The 23529-nt window shown below is 45.0% G+C and overlaps 1 protein-coding gene across 1 annotated transcript in view; it reads right to left on the reverse strand.

The window, feature by feature from the left end:
- LOC132979130 (SH3 and multiple ankyrin repeat domains protein 2-like) overlaps window positions 1-23529 on the reverse strand; it is a 240976-nt gene that overhangs the window by 128079 nt on the left and 89368 nt on the right. Inside the window, exons 6-10 of the mRNA XM_061044700.1 lie at window positions 21743-21851; window positions 16999-17150; window positions 15125-15292; window positions 9108-9224; window positions 4198-4275 (exon numbers count right to left, since the gene is read on the reverse strand). Of these exons, the coding sequence (XP_060900683.1) occupies window positions 4198-4275; window positions 9108-9224; window positions 15125-15292; window positions 16999-17150; window positions 21743-21851 (624 nt within the window). The remainder of the gene's footprint in view (window positions 1-4197; window positions 4276-9107; window positions 9225-15124; window positions 15293-16998; window positions 17151-21742; window positions 21852-23529) is intronic.

Consider the following 23529-nt stretch of genomic DNA (forward strand, 5'->3'; position numbering starts at 1 on the left):
CAAAATAAGACACAAAGTCCGTAAAGTAGCTGTCATGTTCTTTGTGTTTTTCTCCGATGTACGGACGCGGACTCAACTGTGCGTCCCTTTTTTTTTTTTTGTGCGAGCCCGTCTGTCTTGTAAACTAAGCACGCTTCATGATCACGTTGCATGTGTTGTATTACGACGTTACAGTATGTACAAGAGGTAACCGTGCTCAGGCCCAGTTAGTCCTGGAGCAGTGTGAGTGCACGCCAGCGGGGGATTGGGGAGGGGGGGGGGGTGGGGCAATCATGCTTAAGCACGGTACGGAACAACAGCTTGTGTGAGTGCGTCCTAAGAGAAAGAAACCTCGAGCAAATCCAGACTGATATTGAACAGACGTGCAGTGTGAACATGGTCTAAATGTTCCTTTAAATCTACAGGGAACGTTCAAGAGCACTGTATTGATCTCTGCTCCTGCTCTGCAAGTGGAGTATGACAAAGATAAAAATAAAGCTGCACGTAACATCCATCCATCAGCTGTACCCAGATATGAGGACCAGGAGCCAATCACAGGTGTCAGCGGGTCAGAAGCAAAGGACAAGAGTTGTTTCAGTACCAATTCCACTCAATGCACCGATCACAAGCTATAATCTACACGAGTCAAAACAAGCTGTAGGTTTCAGGTGAAGTTAGACTTAGCATCAGACGTTTTCCACAAATAACACTCATATATTTGTATTCATCACACTGAAATCAGGGAGATGTCAGGTCTCTGCAGATAACAAAGTCCAGGTATGGGATACTTAATCAGGAGGGAGTCAGTGACATCAGACGATGTGACTAATGTCCATCACTGACGGCTCACACCTCACCTTCACACCACCTTTAGAGCATGACGGAGAAAACGCATGACGGAGAAAACGCAAACTCCTGAAAAAAATCCCCAGCCAATCAGAGGGCTTAGACTTTCCTGCTATGAGGTGACAATGCATTAGTGTACGCTAAATCAAGGCCAGCGCTGCAAAGCTAGCATCTCATCTGAAGGCTCGCTCGCTGCCTATCCTCGCTCGCTCGCTCTATGCAGCGTTCTGGCTAATGAAGCGCTGAGCAGTGGAGTTACAGTGGGGGACAGTGGAGGACCCTGTGGGACTGCCTGCATAAACGCCTGCCTGCCTGCATGTATGTATGTGGCTCTTTTGTAACTCAGGCGGAGGATATGAGTCAATCATTCCAGCCAGGCAGCTCTCCAAACGCTGCCGGGGTTTTTCTTCCCTGTGATGGATTTGCTGCTGAACGAACAGCTACACTAAACAGAGACACCAGGAGCACACAAACAGGAGAATACATGTAACACCAGCTCAAATACTTCTGCACAAAGACGCTCCAAATGTAGTCCTGCATCGGGGAGCTTTTTGAACGCATGTGGGGATTTATTATTTTGTAAAGTGGAATAAATCGAGCAAAACAAGATTCAGTGTTGAGTGCAGGAACTGTGTGAAATGTGTTGGACTGAGTTTATGGTGAAACGGACGAGACCGGAGGACCAAGGACACCTTCAAGACCTTCTGTCCCGTCCGAGTTCTTCAATACTTCCAGAGACGTCAACTGTCTCAGGTGGGTTCCACAAAACATCATTCTGTCATCGTAAACTCCGTATAACACATTTCACACAGTCTTTCTCCCAAGACCAACTAACTGACCAATCACTGGATTTGGTAAATTCCCTTTGTCCTTTATAAATCAGTTTGGGACTTTGGGTAAAATTGTTTTAAAGCTTATAAACTTGTTTTCCAAAATGTCGACCTTCCTCAAGCTTTGAACAATAACAGGAACAACCTGGATCACCTGATTAGCAGATGGGAAAATGTCAGCCAGGCTTTAAAACAGAGGAAACATTCACATTTCAAAGACGGGCTGACGATGTGACCATGAGTGCTCAGGTGGAGAATCTTAGCCGTCATTACCACGACTACATAAACTGACTGATCTGAGAGACTTTTGCTCTATGTTCAACCATGGAGACACTCAACGTACAGGTACGACAACACCTCTAAGACAAACCACACGCAGACCTACACAAACTGGGGCTGATTTCTAAATTGCCTTATTTATTTAGCCAAAGTGCAGTATGCAAGATCTGCAGTATGCCAAAGATACACGGATGTAGTTCTGATTCAGGAAAAATCTAAAGTCAGACCAGTCTTCCTCTCGTACCGTTTCCCACAATGCAAAGAGGCAGGTCAGGGGGAAATAATCACAATCAGACCAAACCACACTAAGAGACCACCAGTTATCTTTGTTGATTCTCTAAATCTTAAAAATCTAAATTAATCTCATGTCATCTTTTTTCAGACTGTAAGTGGACGCTACTCTGTGGCGGCGCTTACTTCCTCATTCCAAAACCTTAAACCAGCTTAGCCAGGCCTGGTGAATTGCAGAGTAACCACCGACAGGAGTATGCAGTACATACTGTATACTATGTACGGTAGGTTTGCAAAACAGACACAGTTTTTTGTCTTTCTGATCGGATTTAGGAAAACTTATCAGGTGACTTCAGAGCAAAAGTAGTGAGAATCGAGATCATTCAAAATTATGATATTTGTCTTTCTAATGTAGTGGAGTAGAAAACCCTTTCACACATCCATTTAATAGAACAGGTGCATTCAGTGACAATTCTAGAGCGTGTTGGGGGGCCCCTTCAATCACCATCATATCTCCCAGTGTCCTGACGCTCGACCTCTTTCTTTTTTTACTCCCAGACAGATCGTTCCTCTTCAGTGATATTCATTGACAAACTTTGTTTTTTAACATTAGTGATAATACATGAGATGCTCAGCAGGGCAATGAGAGCGAGTGCTGTCAGAGGGGGCCCCATGAGGGGGGTTTCCTACTGTCATTGCAAAATCTGCACATTTTGAGCCACAGCTTTGGTTTAAAGTTTGTCAGCCCTAAACCTTGCCTGATGACATGCAGTGCCTCTAGGTGCGTTATCAGGTACTATCAGGTCAGGGTGGGACTTAGTCTGCTACAGTCCTCCACTGGTTAGATGCCAAGACATTTTAAAACAGCAAAGACGCAGAAGCACAAAAAAATGCAGAGATCAGTGCAGGCAGAGGCGCTGCTTGGGGCCTCAGTAGGGGGCCCCTGAGAGCTCACAAACTTTAAACCACAGCAGCAAAATGTGCAAACCATGACAGTAGGAAACCTCCCTAAGGGGGCCCCATCTGATCGTTGCCTTGCTAAGCGTTGCGTGCATTATCGCTGTGAAAACCAAAGTTTGTCAATGAAAGTCAACAAAGGAAAATGTAACAGGAAGAAAGAGGAAGTGGAGTAAGAGATGGGACACTGGCAGACATAATGGGCCCCCCAAATATGTCTAGCCTGGGGCCCCGACAGACTTTAGAAACGCCACTGAGTGCAGGGACAGAGCAACAACTCCTTCGTTCTGTCAGGTAAAATCACTGTGTGTCTCTATGGAGGCTCTGAAGAGAACGATGTGACGGCTGTTTCTGGTTGTAGAACAGGAAGTCGCCTCAACAACAAACGAGGTCTCTCTCTGTAGGGATGCTTTCTGTAACGTTGTCACCAATTAGAACAACAATGTGAAACTGTCAGGGACTAAAACAACCACTTTAAGTGGATGCTGCAGACATGAAAGGCCCGCTCTGTGGCTGAGAGCTCGAGCAAACTCTTAAAAAATGATTCTACCTTTTCTAAATGTGTTCCTAATGAACGCTTCCCTTCAAAGGAAGCGGTTTAAACTCTCTCACTGTAAAGAAAAACCTTTCAGAAAGACTTTCATAAACTTCCCAACGTGCAGCTGGAGCGTGTTTTCCTTTTTTTGTCTTAAAGTTGACACACTGATTTTTGCAGAAAATGTGTAAACTTTTTTTTCCATCAAAGGCACCGACTGAAAGACGAGAAGTGAAACGACTAAATGGAAGCTGTCGAGGATGCTCGCTCCTGGTTCTCCTTTTTTTTTTTTTTTTTTCCCAAACACTTTAACTGAAACAAATGTAATATTGGCCGGAAAGACATCCCACATTCCCTGGTTCCAGCTGACCTTGACCATTTTGCACTGTTTCCATGGCAACAAATGAGATGAAGAAAGGGTGCTGCTACTATAAATGTTTTCCCTCCGCTGACATCAATCATCTCTAATCGAGTATACATCCAAACCGCACTGAACCGAACACGAGTGTTTATTTAATTAAATTATTTTTTTGACTCTACCTGAAAAGGACTCTGGCTGTTGTAGTTCTTCACTTCCTTGTCGGCTCCTCGGACAAGCAGCACTCGGGCACAGTTATCCTGAGGAAGGAAGAGAGTGAAAAAAAATATGAAAATAAAGCTTTGGGAAAAAAAGGTCTCAAACAAGGCAAGGCTGCAATCCTTTAATTCTCCTACTTTGTTGAGGGAAAACACTGATTAAGGCTTCCACTGACATTAGCAGAATTTCCCAAGAAGTCAGCAGAGCAGGAAGAGATCTAAACATCCCAGCAACTGAGAGAGATAGAAGAAGAAGAAGAAGAAGAAGAAGAAGAAGCATCTACTACCTATAAGAGAAATGGAGCTCCTGTGGCTGGTAAGTGTGGATCTGTTGCTCCACTCAAAGAGAAAGAGGGAGTGAGGGCGAGAGAGATAGATGGAGAGAGACAGAGAGAGAGAAGAACAGAGAGCTGGAGAGTGCTGAGGGGTTTGAATCTGCTGCACAGATCGCCCACAAAGTGCTCAACCACGCATGTACTGTGCACACACACATGAATAAAAATACTTTTTTTAGATCCACAATAAGCTATTGAGAGTTGAGAAATCGCTCCACACAGAAACAGGAACACAAGCAGAATGTGTGCAGAGCTGCGAGCGCCACAAACAGCCCTGTGATTAGACGTTTAACAGCTGGTTGTAAGACGTGCTCGAGCGGCTTATGTTTTTTACTCCAGCGCGTGTTATGTCTTCTTCAGCGTTTAAGCTACATTTAAAAATGGAAATGTGTGACATACATCACAGCTGTGAAATTAAAGCAGAGGGCTTTCTAGCTTTGAGGACATAATTATAGAAGCAGAGCGCTAAAAAGGGAAACAGGGACTGGAGGGATGGAGGGATGAAACGCAACATCAGAAAAAAAAAAAGTAAGTCAAATCAGGATAATCGAGGAACGTGCAGCTTGGACAACATGGAAACTTTGGCTCCAAATGGATTTTTCTTGTGCTTTTCATGTTGAGTTAGAGAGAGTAGATCACTGATGGAGAAAAAGGAGGATTCTCACACACACACACACACACACACACACACACACACACACACACACACACACACACACACACACACACACACTCTCTCGGCAAAAGTTTTTGACATTTTTATGCAAGGCTCTGCTCTGGAGTCTGCTTCTGTAAAGGCGGGGGTGGGGGGGTGGAGGGGGGGGGACTCACACATATTCATGACGTCTACAGTAAAACGACCTCAGAGGAGTAACCCAGGTAACACGTGCCCGCTCTGTTTCACACATGCAGCCATCATTATCTTCTTAAAGGCTTCAGATACAACCTGCAGACCTTCTCTATTCTCCTCGTTAACAGAATCAGAATCAGCTGAAAAAACAATATTTTTTTAAATGTGATTAATCAGATTTTTTATTGCATGATTTCGATTCTGTTATTTTGCATTTCAAAACAGTTTTTGTGGCTTTGTATTTGAATCATTGAACTGTATTAAGCTTAGGGTACTTAAAGACAGGCTGAGAGCTGAGGCGGGTTGTAAACCTCCTGACAAACCGTTACACCGTGCCCACCTGTCAATCAGGTCAGCTACACGCCTTATTGTGAATAACTCTTATCCTTCATCAAATCAAAACTGATGAGTCATGGGGCGCTGGTGGCCCATGTATGGAGGCTGTCGTCTCAAGTGGGCGGCCCGGGTTCACATCCCACCTGTGGCTTCTTTCCCGCATGTCATTCCCCACTCTCCCTCCCTGATTTCCGACTATATCCACTGTCTTATCTCTCCATTAAAGGCATTAAAAGCCCAAAAATAAATCTTAAACAAAAAAAAAAAAAAAAAAACTGAAGAGTCATCAAAACATTCACCCCCCCGTACAGTGTGTGCCGATCGAGACATGAGCTAATTACACCTATTTGTTTTTTTTGAACCAGGCTGTAAACATGTTAATCTCTGCTGTAAAAACAGGCTTTTTAGAATGGGTGTGTATGTGACTTCCTGTGCTTCTGCAGCTCAGCCTCTAGTGGACACTCGAGGAACTGCAGGATTTTGGCTTCAGGATTGGCTTCATTTTTCAACACAGGAGGTTGCAGCATGACACAAACCTGCTTTTATTTTGAAATAAATTACAATGAACTTCCGAAAGATCAAAAGTCACAACATTAACTTAACTGCAGAAAAAGGAACTCGTTACGCAAGGAAAAGTGAAATAGGACTGTACAAAAGGTAAATGTTTGATGTCATAAGGTGTATAAAAAATTATTTTAAAAATTAAAGGAGCAATTTGTATCTCTGACACCTGGTGTTTAAAATGGGTACTGCAGTCTAAATTCAGCACATCATAGAGAGCTGTCTCCCCCCCCTCCTCTCTAGAGTCGATGCTCACACAGGTTGCCATGTGGTGGACTCTGAAGCTTCAGTGTTTATCCAGCTCTGCATCGGTCTGTAAACCTTTCTGTGTTCTAACCTCTCTCCATTTTTCAAAAAGCATCTCCAATATTGATCCTAGTTTGAGCACGTTTCTGCTTGTGGAGCTTATTAGAAACATGCAGAGGCTTTTTAGGTCGGGTACAATCACTTCTATCTGAACCACTTCTCTTGTCCGCTTCCATCGCTGCAACACCTGTTGACCTGATAACTGCTCTCATATCTGACAAACCGAGGGGAGTCCAAAACGGCTGTGTGGGGGGTGTCTTAAAACCGCCTACCTTCTCTGGTCCAAACAAATCCAGAGCATTCAGGAGCAGAATCTAAAGTTAGAAGGAGGACATACTGGCTGCTGCATTGTCGTCAGAGAAGCCAGCACTTCAACATAGCATGTTTCCTTAATGTCTGATCATATAGTAAGCTCACTTTATCATTTCAGTCTCTACACATCTCACTGATTTTACCTTTAAGATCAAAGTTTTCAGATGCTAATAGTAAACTTGCAGCTGAGAGCTTCAAGCATGCCAGTGAAATCAGGAAGTAATGAGAAAATGTTTTTGTTTCCTCCTGTGATTAATTTTTTAATGATAAGCAACAAATTGCAGCTTCACGCTTTAAGAATCAAACCTTCCCCACAGACATGATCCTCTCTGTAACCAACACAATGCCAGTGTTAAGATCAGCTCGTGAAGGTCAAACATGCTTCTCTGCTGTAGGAAGAGAATAATCTTTCTTCAGTGGAAGTCAATTTCTCTTTTGATGTATAATCATCAGCGGGCTGCTGTAGATTGGATGCTGTGTTCCTCTGCTTAACTGACCACGCTCACAGTGCGATGTGTTAAATGGTCTGAACAAACACGGGTTGAACGCTGCTGTTGAACTTTAGCCGGAGGGTTCACTGACACGCTAGAGTTCAAAGCTCTCTGAGGCGGTTCATTTATTCTGTTTGTTTGTCTTCAGGGAAGAGGAGGAACTTATTTTATACGGTGGAAGTTGAACAAATCCCATAAAAATAAAATCTAAACCAGAAACATGTTAATTTATTTTGGTATACTTTCTGACCTCTCTACCCCTGTAGCTTCTCGAGTCCCATCGATGGCGGTCTCCATGCTGGAAATAGCTAGCTTTCAGTCAACCTTACGACAGGCTGAGAGTTGGAGCTGAGGCGGTTTGCTCCGTTTCAAATGTGCTCTCCTTGTGATGTCACAGTGGAATTCTGGTAAAAAAAAAAAAACCCTCCCCTCCCCTGATATCTCCACCCATGGACTCCACCCCCAGCCTAGAACAAAACTTTTGAGCAGGTCGGCCATTTTTATGGCGATGGAGTGATGTCTACGGGGAAAACTCGGGGGGGGGGGGGGGGGGTGTCATTGCTTTTAAAGAGACACACACACCAAAATGGAGCGTTCTGAGAGAGCTGGTTTATACAGGGTCACAAACCTCCTCTGGTGCTTGATTCATGTTACAGCACAGATGTTTCATTTAGACCACAGGGGGACTGCTGTTTGAAAAGGTGGAGAAGGGGGATGATATGTCCTCTTTAAGCCTCCTGACAAACCGTTACACCGCAAAATATTGATGCTTTAAGTACAGTCTATAAATACAACATATAAATGCAGCGAATACTCAAGGCTCCTTAAAGACACAGTAACTTATTTCACGTCTTTGTTTCCATTAAGGGTTAGACAGCGACTTGGTGGTTTGGTTTTACACCTGGGAATACTTGAAACTGCAGGAGCTCAGCACAAGAGCATCGAGCACATGAGCGTGATAAATAACATACAAGGACGATCGCAAATAATTCATCCCATGGGGGAACAGAGCAAACACCCTGCAGGCTGTGTACTAACAGAAAAGAAATGCATGAGGTGGGTTCAACAGAAGAAACAGAAGTAACAGCAGGAAGCACACAGCAGCATCGAGGGGCTGGAAAATAGACTGCAGTTCCTCCAGTGTCCACTAGAGGCTGTCTCCTGCAGTGAGTCAGTCCCCATAGAGCCCCATGTTAAAATGTCCAACTTTACAGCAGAAATAAAAATGATTAATACCTGACACAAAAACAGTTACAGTCTCTAGAGCTCATTGTTCAGCTGTTCAACTGTTCAGGCTGTTTTTCTTATACAACTCACCTGAATACATGCCAAAGGAATCTATTTTTTTTTATGATGTTTATTGCTCTATCCGACCACCCATGAAGTTAGCAGGAGACGGGTTGCAACCATCATGAGTATGCGTAGTTAACATTAAGTATGTCTCCATCTTAATCCTCACAATGTGCATGTTTTATTTTCACTTCATGTGGTGCTAACAGAACAATCTGTTGCTTCACACACTTGACAGAATTGGCCTGACCCCCTCAAAAAAAAGGCCAAAACAGTAGTGGTGTGTGCTCTGATTCATATCATAAACACACACATGAACACAAACATCTGCAGTCATCAAGTAAACCCCCCCACACACACCCTCCCCCCCTCCCTCCCAACACTCCCCCTCACCTGGTTGTAGAGGGCACAGATGTGAAGAGCGGTGTTTCCCGAGGCATTCTGGGCGCTCATGTCTGCTCTGTAGAACAGCAGATGCTCCAGGTGCTGCACATGGCCGTGACGGCAAGCCTGCACACACACACACACACACACACACACACACACACACACACACCCACCCACCCACACACACACACACACACACACACACACACAAACACACACACACAGAAGAAGTGCACTGTCATATTCAGCCTTTACTGTAATACTACATAGGCTTATAGTAGTTGCAGTAACAGGCCTTCAACACTAGATGTCAGTGTGCTGCAGAGGAGATAAAATCAACACGGGAAGCAGCTGTAGCCTCAGTTTGAACTCTGTTATTAAAAGATGGAGGGATGAATGAGTGTGTGCAGAGTGATGGAGGGATGAAGGAGTGTGTGTAGAGTGATGGAGGGATGAAGGAGTGTGTGCAGAGTGATGGAGGGATGAAGGAATGTGTGCAGTGATGGAGGGATGAAGGAGTATGTGTAGAGTGATGGAGGGATGAAGGAGTGTGTGCAGAGTGATGGAGGGATGAAGGAGTGTGTGCAGAGTGATGGAGGGATGAAGGAATGTGTGCAGTGATGGAGGGATGAAGGAGTATGTGTAGAGTGATGGAGGGATGAAGGAGTGTGTGCAGAGTGATGGAGGGATGAAGGAGTGTGTGTAGAGTGATGGAGGGATGAAGGAGTGTGTGCAGAGTGATGGACGGATGAAGGGGTGTGTGCAGAGTGATGGAGGGATGAAGGAGTGTGTGCATGATGGAGGGATGAAGGAGTGTGTGCAGAGTGATGGAGGGATGAAGGAGTGTGTGCAGAGTGATGGAGGGATGAAGGAATGTGTGCAGTGATGGAGGGATGAAGGAGTATGTGTAGAGTGATGGAGGGATGAAGGAGTGTGTGCAGAGTGATGGAGGGATGAAGGAGTGTGTGTAGAGTGATGGAGGGATGAAGGAGTGTGTGCAGAGTGATGGACGGATGAAGGGGTGTGTGCAGAGTGATGGAGGGATGAAGGAGTGTGTGCATGATGGAGGGATGAAGGAGTATGTGCAGAGTGATGGAGGGATGAAGGAGTGTGTGTAGAGTGATGGAGGGATGAAGTAGTGTGTGTAGAGTGATGGAGGGATGAAGGAGTGTGTGCAGAGTGATGGAGGGATGAAGGAGTGTGTGCAGAGTGATGGAGGGATGAAGGAGTGTGTGCAGAGTGATGGAGGGATGAAGGAGTGTGTGCAGAGTGATGGAGGGATGAAGGAATGTGTGCAGTGATGGAGGGATGAAGGAGTATGTGTAGAGTGATGGAGGGATGAAGGAGTGTGTGCAGAGTGATGGAGGGATGAAGGAGTGTGTGTAGAGTGATGGAGGGATGAAGGAGTGTGTGCAGAGTGATGGAGGGATGAAGGAGTGTGTGCAGAGTGATGGAGGGATGAAGGAGTGTGTGCAGAGTGATGGAGGGATGAATGAGTGTGTGCATGATGGAGGGATGAATGAGTGTGTGTAGAGTGATGGAGGGATGAAGGAGTGTGTGTAGAGTGATGGAGGGATGAAGGAGTGTGTGTAGAGTGATGGAGGGATGAAGGAGTGTGTGTAGAGTGATGGAGGGATGAAGGAGTGTGTGCAGAGTGATGGAGGGATGAAGGAGTGTGTGCAGAGTGATGGAGGGATGAGGGAGTGTGTGTAGAGTGATGGAGGGATGAAGGAGTGTGTGCAGAGTGATGGAGGGATGAAGGAGTGTGTGCAGAGTGATGGAGGGATGAAGGAGTGTGTGTAGAGTGATGGAGGGATGAAGGAGTGTGTGTAGAGTGATGGAGGGATGAAGGAGTGTGTGTAGAGTGATGGAGGGATGAAGGAGTGTGTGCAGAGTGATGGAGGGATGAAGGAGTGTGTGCAGAGTGATGGAGGGATGAAGGAGTGTGTGTAGAGTGATGGAGGGATGAATGAGTGTGTGCATGATGGAGGGATGAATGAGTGTGTGTAGAGTGATGGAGGGATGAAGGAGTGTGTGCAGAGTGATGGAGGGATGAAGGAGTGTGTGTAGAGTGATAGAGGGATGAAGGAGTGTGTGCAGAGTGATGAGGGATGAAGGAGTGTGTGTAGAGTGATGGAGGGATGAATGAGTGTGTGCAGAGTGATGGAGGGATGAAGGAGTGTGTGTAGAGTGATGGAGGGATGAATGAGTGTGTGCAGAGTGATGGAGGGATGAAGGAGTGTGTGTAGAGTGATGGAGGGATGAAGGAGTGTGTGCAGAGTGATGGAGGGATGAAGGAGTGTGTGCAGAGTGATGGAGGGATGAAGGAGTGTGTGCAGAGTGATGGAGGGATGAAGGAATGTGTGCAGTGATGGAGGGATGAAGGAGTATGTGTAGAGTGATGGAGGGATGAAGGAGTGTGTGCAGAGTGATGGAGGGATGAAGGAGTGTGTGTAGAGTGATGGAGGGATGAAGGAGTGTGTGCAGAGTGATGGAGGGATGAAGGAGTGTGTGCAGAGTGATGGAGGGATGAATGAGTGTGTGCATGATGGAGGGATGAATGAGTGTGTGTAGAGTGATGGAGGGATGAAGGAGTGTGTGTAGAGTGATGGAGGGATGAAGGAGTGTGTGTAGAGTGATGGAGGGATGAAGGAGTGTGTGTAGAGTGATGGAGGGATGAAGGAGTGTGTGCAGAGTGATGGAGGGATGAAGGAGTGTGTGCAGAGTGATGGAGGGATGAGGGAGTGTGTGTAGAGTGATGGAGGGATGAAGGAGTGTGTGCAGAGTGATGGAGGGATGAAGGAGTGTGTGCAGAGTGATGGAGGGATGAAGGAGTGTGTGTAGAGTGATGGAGGGATGAAGGAGTGTGTGTAGAGTGATGGAGGGATGAAGGAGTGTGTGTAGAGTGATGGAGGGATGAAGGAGTGTGTGCAGAGTGATGGAGGGATGAAGGAGTGTGTGTAGAGTGATGGAGGGATGAATGAGTGTGTGCATGATGGAGGGATGAATGAGTGTGTGTAGAGTGATGGAGGGATGAAGGAGTGTGTGTAGAGTGATGGAGGGATGAAGGAGTGTGTGCAGAGTGATGGAGGGATGAAGGAGTGTGTGTAGAGTGATAGAGGGATGAAGGAGTGTGTGTAGAGTGATGGAGGGATGAATGAGTGTGTGCAGAGTGATGGAGGGATGAAGGAGTGTGTGTAGAGTGATAGAGGGATGAAGGAGTGTGTGCAGAGTGATGAGGGATGAAGGAGTGTGTGTAGAGTGATGGAGGGATGAATGAGTGTGTGCAGAGTGATGGAGGGATGAAGGAGTGTGTGTAGAGTGATGGAGGGATGAATGAGTGTGTGCAGAGTGATGGAGGGATGAAGGAGTGTGTGTAGAGTGATGGAGGGATGAAGGAGTGTGTGCAGAGTGATGGAGGGATGAAGGAGTGTGTGCAGAGTGATGGAGGGATGAAGGAGTGTGTGCAGAGTGATGGAGGGATGAAGGCGTGTGTGCAGAGTGATGGAGGGATGAAGGAGTGTGTGTAGAGTGATGGAGGGATGAAGGAGTGTGTGCAGAGTGATGGAGGGATGAAGGAGTGTGTGCAGAGTGATGGAGGGATGAAGGAGTGTGTGCAGAGTGATGGAGGGATGAAGGAGTGTGTGCAGAGTGATGGAGGGATGAAGGAGTGTGTGTAGAGTGATGGAGGGATGAAGGCGTGTGTGTAGAGTGATGGAGGGATGAAGGAGTGTGTGTAGAGTGATGGAGGGATGAAGGAGTGTGTGTAGAGTGATGGAGGGATGAAGGAGTGTGTGTAGAGTGATGGAGGGATGAAGGAGTGTGTGTAGAGTGATGGAGGGATGAAGGAGTGTGTGCAGAGTGATGGAGGGATGAAGGAGTGTGTGCAGAGTGATGGAGGGATGAAGGAGTGTGTGTAGAGTGATGGAGGGATGAAGGCGTGTGTGCAGAGTGATGGAGGGATGAAGGAGTGTGTGCAGAGTGATGGAGGGATTGGAGGGTTTGTAAATCAATCTGCCAATCAAGATCTGATCCAATCAAATTCACACACTGACAGAAATGCTCTGAGTAGAAACCAGCGCTTCATTATCTGCTGTAAAAATTCCTCAGCATGCAGAGAGGAGAAACAGGGAATTGAACCGCTGATCGATTCTCAGGCAAGCTGCTTCACCTCCGAGCCACAGCCGCTCGAATTATGGGAAAATAATATTTACACGAACAGAGACAAACATCAGGCTGAACGTGTCAGGAGGCTCGATGTGTCTCGACTTTCAGGATCTGTTTTTGAGGTTGCATGTTTCTCCCCTCTGCAAAGATAGATCATCGTCTTCAGAAGTGGAGGGTCAGAACTTTTCTCCATTTTTATCTGCCTCGTCTCTCATCATAAAGAAAGTCTTTAACACCGGATCTGTTCCTCCTTCATCTGTTGTAGAAGGCCTGAGAGGACGCTGGCAGTATTTATCTTAGTGTTGGTCATTTTGATCTCTGTTGAATATTTATTACAGGAAGAGTCATTCTTGTTCCTGCAGAACAACAATATATTAACTCGTCTAGCCTCAGGAACCACCACCAACTCCTCCCTGAGAAAAAAAACAACCATCAGGTCTGATATTTTTCAACCAATCAGATTTGTTTACATCTCAGACGTTACAAAACATGTGACAGAAGCAAGAAACAGAACAAAACACGCTCAAAATACTTTTTTCTTAGCGCCCCCCGACTCACTTTTAAAGGCTCAAGGTTCAAGGTTTCCTTATTGGTACCTAAAAAGGCAGATTCAGCGTTGCAAAGATACATTAAAGCTGGTTGACGTGAAAGTCAGCTTGTCTAGCTCCTATTTCTCAAACTTCATTTATTCCCTCATGAGTTTAAAGTCTGAATCTGTAGTTTTAAGTCTTCTTCAACATATCATGATGTTCGTTAAGTTAATTAATGGTCCCATTTAGAGTCATAGAGACCTGAGGGAAGGGGAGGAGTTAGATGTGGTCGTCAAATTGTTTACAAAGAGAGACAACCTGTCGCCCAAATATGGTCACTTTGAGTTTCAAAACTAATCAAATGTCAAACTTTATGTCAAATGTCATAACCTTAGCTTTGTCCACTTCCTGCATACAGTCTCATGTTTAAACACTGACTCCTTGCTCTGAAACTTATTCTGCACTGTAATTATTATTATTTTTTTTAACTCTTTTAATTTATTTAATTTTAATTTTAATTTAAATTAATTTCATTTTAATTATTTTTTTATTTGAACATATTTTCAGATTTAATAATTTCAGTGATTTTTAAATTTTCTATTTTAATGTTTCTTTTCTGTCCTCTGTCATGATGCTTTGGATGTCTTGTGTGAAGCACTTGTTGTTGAAATGTGCTATATAAATAAACTTGCCTTGCCTTGAAAATACAGAGACATGTTTTTATGATATTCAGTAAAAGAAGAACAGAGAGCGAGAGGCTGACGGAGCGAGAGGAAAAGGTTATGATGATGCCATGAAGTTTTAACATATACATGATTCTCTTGTAGTTACTGTTGTTTTTATGTCTCTGTTTTTTAAACTGGTGTTGGGTGAGAGGATGCTGATGAATGAATGAAGACAGCCTTGAACTGTGAACCAGCAGCAGCCGCCGCTCTGCAGCTCGCAGTGCCGCCTGACAGCTGATCGTTATCGTGTCTGAAACGGGACAGATGGGGGAGGCAGAGATTTTGCAAGTCGACAGGAAGCGAGATATAAGCAATCTGATAAAGCTGATGGCCCCAACACACACTCATATGCACACGCATACACACAGCACTCGTACTTTGTCACTGCCGCAGGGTGTCTCTCCTTAAACGACTTTATCTTCTCCAACAGGAAACAGCTGCCAAGTTGCCCACAGCCGGGAGAGGCGTGTGTGAGCCTGTGTGTGCTTTAGTAATGCTTTCACAATACAAGCTGTTCCATACAACACACAGCCAAAAACCCCTCTGAGCTGATGTCTGTGCACCTGGTGGGTCTGTGTTTCATGTGTGTGTGTGTGTTTACCTGGTGAACCTCGTGCCAGCCGTTCTCGTCCTGGCAGCAGACGAAGGCGTGGTGGTTGAGGAGGAGCTCGCAGCAGCCGGGGTCTCCCCCCACCACCACGCAGTGATACAGGGGAGTCAGGCCGCGGCTGTCCTTGTAGTCTGGAGAAGCGCCCAGCTCCAGCAGAGTCTGAGAACAGACAAACAGGGGACAGATCGTTTATGGGTCGTCAAGTTTGGAGCCATTATGGATGTGGAAGGTGGATTGACAAGATTTTCCTCAAACCCCTGACAATGAAGGGAACAGAAACTAAGATGATGTGACACAAATCTGCTCGATTTAAGTGACTCCACCAACAGTGTCATTTTCTTTCTGGACAGGCTCAAATCACTTCTCTCAGTATTACCTGAAGAGGTCTGTTTTGATGTGATCCCAGAAGCCACAAACAGCCGTCATGTCACTCCTGTCTATTTGTCCTGTACAACATCAGGAAGATCAGACCTTACCTGTCAGAGCTGCACAGCTCCTGGTACAGGCTCTTGTGATATCACGCATCGACTATTGCAGCTCCTTACAGGCAGGTCTTCCCACATGCACTATCAAACCCCTGCAGATGATCCAACACGCAGCAGCAGCACTGGTCATCAACCTCCCCAAAAGAGCACATGTCACTCCGCTGTTACTGCTCGCATCAAATATAAAACTCTGCTGCTCGCTCACAAAACAGCTCCTCCTTACTTTAACTCTCTCATCCAGGTCTACACTCCCTCCCCCCCACTACGCTCTGCCAATGAAAGGCGTCTGATCCAACCTTCACAACAGGGTCCTAAGTCTCTGACTAGACTCTTCTCCTCTGTCGCCCCCCGGTGGTGGAATGAACTTCCAAACTCCATGTGATCTGCAGAGTCCCTCTGCACCTTTAAGAAAAAGCTAAAGACCCAGCTCTTTATGAACACCTACGACCTTCATGATGATGATGACAATATTTGGGATGGTTTTGATGCTGATTAGAACTCTCAAGAACAGCTTTTGATGTTGTGCTCTTCCTCTGCTCACTTCCTGTCAGCACCTGTGTGTCCGATCAGACTTAAAGCTGTTTGTTCTCACTTCCTGACGTTGTCTCCTCTCTACATCCTTGCTTGTGATATTCTTACTCTGATGTTCGTCGCTTTGGAAAAAAATTGTCTGATAAATATTTTATAGAATTGTCTATCTCTTTAGGGATCCTTTCTGTAAAGTTTTCAGACACTCAAAGTTACAATCTGAGTCCATCAGTGACGGGAGAACTACTTTTAGAGGATGCAAAAGGTTCATGTTGCAGCCTTGACGTCATGTGTCACGGCTGCGAGCTGAAGCATCTCCAACCTAGCAGTCATTAAAAAGGGTTCAAGTCTAATAATACCAGAATGACCCTTTAGTTCCAATGTGTTCATCGTTCCTCTGTGAATGAATCCTCCTCATCATCATAATAATCACTTCCCTTTAGCTCCTTTTAAAACACACATTACCAGCTCCTTTAATGCACATCAAAGAAAAAGTCCAACTGATTAAAATATCAAAGATGTTAAAAATTAAAAGGATAACTGGAGATAAAGAGACGTTATTAAAGTGCATGCTTGTAAAGGTGAACTGTCAGATGGATTCAGGGGATGAAAAAGGGTTTTCTTGTCTCAGCTGACAGCGTGAGTCTTGTTTCCTCTCATGTCTTCATGAGGCGTCACCTGCTGACTGACAGGTCTGCTCGCATCACACTCTGATGTTGCTTATGCTACAAAAACATTCTCAGAGTACGATCTTTGTCAGACCTGCCTCACAGCTTCAAAACTTCCAAGAAATTATCAGGTGTGCAAAGATGAGAGAGAACAGAGTGGAGGGGAGAGCGTGTGTTTCCTCACCATCAGAGTGACCTGGTTCTTGGAGCGTGCAGCTTTGTGCAGCGCCGTCATGCCGTCTTTGGCTCTGAAGTCCAGGTGAGCTCCTCCGTTCCTCAGCACTTTGATCATCTCCACCACGTTGTCCAGGTGAGCTGCAAACGTCAGCGGGCTCTCTGGAAAACAGGAATATTTATGTGAATGTGTTGTTTGTGTGCACCAGCAGGAGAACAGAGCGCTGATCAGGAATCAAAAACATCCAGCAGCTTCTCTTTCATCATCTTAAAAATCAGAGATCAGAGAGTCACAAGCTCAGAAATGAATAATAACTCTTTGGGCTAATACCAAGGATGTTAAGACAAAGTTTGTTTCCTTTGGTACAAACTACCCAAGAAAAGTCTGCCTGCATTTCTTTATTGTAGCATTTTTGGGTTCAGTACAGTTTGGTGTCATGATGACGACAATTCATAACCCGACCTTGTACCTGAGGAGTCCAATCGGACTGAAAGCGGTTTGCACTTTCCTATTTTCTAGATCCTTGCTTTTGTTGTTCTTACTTTCTGATGTTCGTCGCTTTGGATAAAAGCGTCTGACAATTGAATTGTAGAATAGTAGATATCTCAGGTGTTACAAGCCGAGCAGAGGCAGTGTGGTGATGTGTGTCTGTGTGCATGCTTTGAGTGTGTGCTTATGTGTGTGGGAAGGTCCCACTGTTTGTTTACAGGTCGGCTCGCTTGAGCTATTGCACAATGTATGCAATGTGAAACCACACACACTTGTGCCTTAATACAATGTGCATGTGTAACTCCAGACAGCAACGTTGAGAACCGCTTTGTCCCCAGACCTCCAGTTAGACCCTGGTCCCTGCACCGGAACAACACCAAGTCCCTCTTAAGGTTCTCAACGACCAAAACTCAATTAAATTCTTTATTTGACATTTATAAACCCATGGCTGACGTCACAATGGACATGTCTATTTCTTGGTTACAGTCCACGATTTAGATTGTCAACATGTGCTGTTCAGACAGTTTTCTAAATACTCCAATACATGACCAATTAGACCGGCATGGGGCCTGTTTTTTTTTTTTTCAGACTCAGGCGCCTGCTGTGGAAACACACAGAGTACCTCTAAAGGTTCCTCGTCCCTTGGGAGAGTTCCTGCTGTGAGATTGTGGCTTTCTCCCGCTCAAAGAAGAGGAGTGTTTACACTTTCTGCAGGTAATCACATGGAGAGCTTTTCTCCTGGACAGCTGAAATCAATCGCTCGTAAGAGCCGAGTAACAAGAGTCCACTCTGCAGGGACGATTCCCCCCAGAAGCACCAAGGCGTTCATTTAACAATGGCTCTCAAAGCCCATTAAAACAAGCTCAATTCTCTGCTTAATAACCTTCCTGCTCTCCGCTGCACCTGCGCTCGCCTCAATAGACCTCTTTTTAAATTTTCTATTCTGGCCAATCTGTGTCCACTCAGTACTGGCAGTGTTAAGAGCACCTGCACCTCGGAGATACTCTTGACACCTTCATTAAACGCTCATAAATAAACACGATTGTCACCTTTAATGCTGAGGTGAAGCAGCGCTGAGTATCAACATGATTGGGATGAGCTTTTAATCACAGGACGCTTTCAATGATTGCTCAGTTTGTCTGAAATCTGTGAAAGGTAATCGTCAGTGCAGAGAGGAAAGCGTTGGACTTAAAGGATCCTCTTAAGACCGGAGGATTTCTTTTGTTCTTCTGGATGCTGAGTTCTCACTGAGTGCTCTTCATAACTGTCTGATTATTTTCTCAATCCATCAGTGCAGCTGAACCTAGTGTGACTCATAATATACAGCTCTGAACTCCACTCCCTCTTCATGCTCCCTGCGGGGATGTAACTACAGGCCTCGATTGCTGCCTGTCAATACTATGGATCGTTAACTCTTGTTCCCAGTGAGCATGATACTCATCCAAAAGCCAATAAGGCTGATAACAGAGGTGTGGACGGGGTTAGGAGGCACGATCGAGTGACTCAATATTAAATTCTCCCCACCTGCAGGCCGGAAAAATTGGTAAATAAGAAAAGAAAATAGCCTCTGCTTTAAAGGAAGACTTTTTGATTTAGTAGACGTCGCCCTTGAGTTCCAGCATGAAACCAAAACAAACTGCTGTTTGGCCACGCCTCCTCCACACTGAAGCCTCCGCTCTAGAACTAGAATTAGAACGCACCATAATTAAACACTAAGCACAAGCATCGGAAAAAACTGTCCTTGGCTCCAGCTACAATCACCTGTGTCCTGCATTGTCGTGTTAGCATGCTAATGTTAGCGCTCTTTAGTTAGCTCGTAGCTTCACATTGCATGTAAAGTGACACAGAATGAGCGAGATCTAAAAACTCTTACTAACATCCAAATAATCAGTGAGTATGTTCTCCTTCTCTCTAGTCCTCGACTAAAACAGCTTTTATACACAAGGGGAGTCACAGATACCAAAATCTCAGAACCCATCGGCTAGCACGCTCATGGTCTGATATTTCTCAATAATCCCGGTGAAGTCAGAGGTTAGCGTTTAATGTCTTCCAGTCAAGACTTCCTTTAACATGTGGTGTTAACATATGCAACGCCTGAAAGTGATATAGTATACATGACTATCTCAAATATAACTCTAATTTGATTCAATAGAAAATGTTGACGTATTTACAGAGGTTCTGAAATATGTGTACTTAAACCCAAACTGTCCCTGTTTTTAAACACATGTTAGTCATTGTTGCGTCGCCTAAAAACCTCTAAATAAGAAACATGATCATCAGAGTTCCAGTTTGCAAACTTGATGTTGCTATACTGTACCACGGTCACTTACCTAACGTTACCACCGAGCCCCGCAGAAGCTAAACTGCAGCTATAAAGCCACCCATCTTGTCATATTTTGAAGTTTCAGGCTGCAGACCGAGTATATTAAAAAGTTGGCATTGAGAACGTTATCATTTCTCTCTGTCGAAGTGAGAGTGAAAACCTCTTTAAAGAGGTTGTGTCGAGAAAGATAACCAAGTTCCTCCTTTTGTCCGTGTATCCGACAACAACATCTGATATTTACTCCGAGCTCCACAACAAATTCAGTCAAGTGTACACGTGAGTGGATGTGCATGTGTGGAGATAATATGTCATTCTTCCTGCCAGGTTGAAGTCTCCCCTGACGCAGGACTCTCAGGCCTTCGAGTGGCTCTGTGCCGTATTATAACTCTGATTGTAGCCCAGCGTTGCATGAAACACCTGCTCACTCTGTCTATCTGGAACATTTGTAAGCTGTGATGGGAACACACTGGCATTAGGACATAGCTCATTACTCCGGGCTTTGGTTGCCCCACAGTGAGGGTGTGTGTAAGAAAACTGCAGGTCTGCGGCTACGATAACTCAGCAGGCACTCCCTCTGAGGAATACCTGGTACACAGATCACATGAAGACACTCGGTGCAAACATAATCCTTCACTGCTGCCTGGAGGGCTACACACTCTGCTCCATTAACTGGCTCAGTGGTATCTTTTTGTGGTGTTTAGCAGGGCTTTTTAAATTAAGAAAACGAGGCTGCACAGCTATCTCTATTACAGCACAGTTTACTATTACAACTCCAACAACCCGGACTGGGACTTTGATAAGCTTATACCCTCCTCAAATTCCAACTAGTACTTTTATTGGCTTCAGGCCACGCTAGTATAGTGTCAGTTTGTTTGCCCAAGTTTAAAATATCTGCATTTGATTCCTTAAAACTCAACAAAAGCAGACATAGAGAGCTTTTATTGGATTTGTTTCCTTTTTACTTGGGGTGTTTTCTAAGTCACTGGACCCTGGTAATTAATAAATGAATCAGAAATCTCATTACATTTTGCATAATTGAACCTCCATGGCTTAAATATGAAGCTAGCTCCAAAGTACCAAAAATGCAGTTCCTCCAGTGTCCACAAGAGTCTGTCTCCTGCAGTGAGTCAGTCCTCATAGAGCCCCACGTTAAAATGTCCAACTTTACAGCTGCAGTTCCTCCAGTGTCCACTAGAGTCTGTCTCCTGCAGTGAGTCAGTCCCCATAGAGCCCCACGTTAAAATGTCCAACTTTACAGCTGCAGTTCCTCCAGTGTCCACTAGAGTCTGTCTGCTGCAGTGAGTCAGTCTCCATAGAGCCCCATGTTAAAATAAACATGTTTACAGTCTGGTACAAAAACAGTTTGGGTCTATAGAGCTCATTTCTCTCTTCAACTGAACGGGGGTGAATGTTTATACAACTTTACATTATATTAAGGCTTGAAGGGATGTAGAATTAGGGGGCGTGGCCTCTTTGAGTGTCTATTTCAGTCCCCGACATTTAACCTCTGAGCTGTGTTTGTGCTGTTGGAGCCTTTTGGAGATGTATTCATGTAAATAACAGACTAATAATCTGTCTCTCTGTGAGCTCTATTGTACTAACAGACCGTCCAACAAGTCTGAGCTCCACTTTTTACAACCGGTCAGGTTAGAACATGTTAGCAACAATTAGCAGCTAACTGAGTCTGTGCTCACTACATCTGGCTTGATGGCTCGTTGAGTGTTTGTTATAGTTAATTGTATGTGGTGACATGTGCATGTGCATCTTACGACTACAGAATTATAGTTGAATAGAGTTGTTAATTTTTTCCAAAGTCACTGCAGGAGAGCATCTAGTGGCCTTTCATTCATTGCTAGGATTATTGTGAGGTGGAAAAGTTACCTTGCTGTGAGTGTTAATTACATATCTGATTGACAGTGTTTGATGTTTGTGCAGCCTTACCTCCAGTGTCGCTGTCCTGGTAGTTTGGATCGAAGCCTCGTTCCAACATCTTTGACACTTTGTCCACCTGATTGTGCTGGATGAGGTCCATAAACTTCCTCAGATTGGCCTGCACAAAACCAGAGCAGAGGAAGAGCGATTACAGCGAGAAGAAAGAACAAATGGTGGTGGGTGTGAGAGCGAGAAAAGGCAGGAAAGAGGTTCAGAGCTGTAAAGAGACTGAAATAGAAGTAGAGATAGAGAAAGGTGCAGAAGGTCAAACATAACTGAAGGTGAAAAGCGGAAGTATTTAGGAAAACTGTGTGAAACTGAGAGAGTCAGAGTTATAGATGGAGGGATATAAAGTAGGATAAGAGGTGAGTAAAGGTAGAAACAGGAGAGGAGATGACAGGATTCACAGTGGGGCCATTGTGGGGAGAGAATCGCTGCTTCTTTCTCTTCTGTTGCCGTCTGCTTTCTTTCCAGGCCGCACGATAAAAATAGATAAGAGAGCAGCTCCCCGAAGGAGAGCAGGAAATGAGGAGAGCGGAATGAGATGGCAGAAGAAGGAGAAGACAATGGGTAACAATAAAAGAATAGACGGAGAGAGAGGAGACACAAGAATAAATGAGGAGGAGGAGAGAAAAGGCAGGGGCACGAGGTGGGAGGAGACTGACAATAAGGCAGGGGTGTCCTGATCTCCATGTGCTGCCCCCGATCCTGATCCAGATCCAAGTGTTATATTGAGTGCTGGCCAAACGAGAGAGCGAGAGAGAGAGAGAGAGAGAGAGAGAGAGGGAGGGGATATTTATACCATCTCCAAAACTGAAACGGCTAACATGAAGATGTTGCCACCAGCTATTGGAATTATCATATTCATTCTCCTCCCATAGAGCCCCCAGATTAGCCTGTTAGCATCATGTCTGGACTCAAAGAAACCCTGTAGAGTTAAAGAAGGGTTACACTGTATGAAGAGTAAGAGAGTATGGATCCCTAACACAGGACTGTGGTCTGAATTCGAGTCCACTGTGAAACCATCAGCCAAATTTGACTATGTTGACTTCTTTGAGGGCTGCACGGTGGTTCAGTGGTTAGCGCTGACGCGCCACAGTGAGATGGATCCTGGATCGAATTCCCACGACACAAATGGCTGATTCCCGTCGACTACGCTCTGCCAATGAAAGGCGTCTGATCCCACCTTCACAGCAGGGCAACCCAAAGTCTCTAACTAGACTCCTCTCCTCTGTCCTCTGAGTCCCTTTGCACCTTTAAGAAAAAGCTAAAGACCCAGCTCTCTATGGACGATAACGGCGTCGATAGTTTGGATGGTATTGACGCTGATCGATGTGTTGGTGTTGTGCTCTGCCTCTGGTCACTTCCTGTCAGCGCCTCTGGTCACTTCCTGTCAGCACCTGTGTGTCTGATCAGACTTAAAGCTGTTTCTTTGCACTTCCTGACGTTGTCTCCTCCTCTCTACATCCTTGCTTGTGTTGTTCTTACTCCCTGATATTCGTCGCTTTGGATAAGAGCGTCTGTTAACTGAATTGTAGAAGGATTCCAATCCTTTGTTGTGCTCTGTTCTTCACTCTTACTGCCTTTAAAGGTTTCCTATCTGAGTCACCGACAAATCCAATGTTCAATTTTTCATTGATTTACTTGTTAAAAGCATCATTCCCTGCGTATTTAAAATGATGATTGAGACTATCTTATTTCATCCATAAAACTAAATCATACAGAGCCAGTATGAGCAAAGATATGGAGCTGTTTACACATCAGTCATGATGAGTCACTGCCACAGTGTAATATCT

The sequence above is a fragment of the Labrus mixtus genome, chromosome 1 (genome assembly GCF_963584025.1).
Source record: "Labrus mixtus chromosome 1, fLabMix1.1, whole genome shotgun sequence".
Taxonomy (NCBI): Eukaryota; Metazoa; Chordata; class Actinopteri; order Labriformes; family Labridae; genus Labrus; species Labrus mixtus.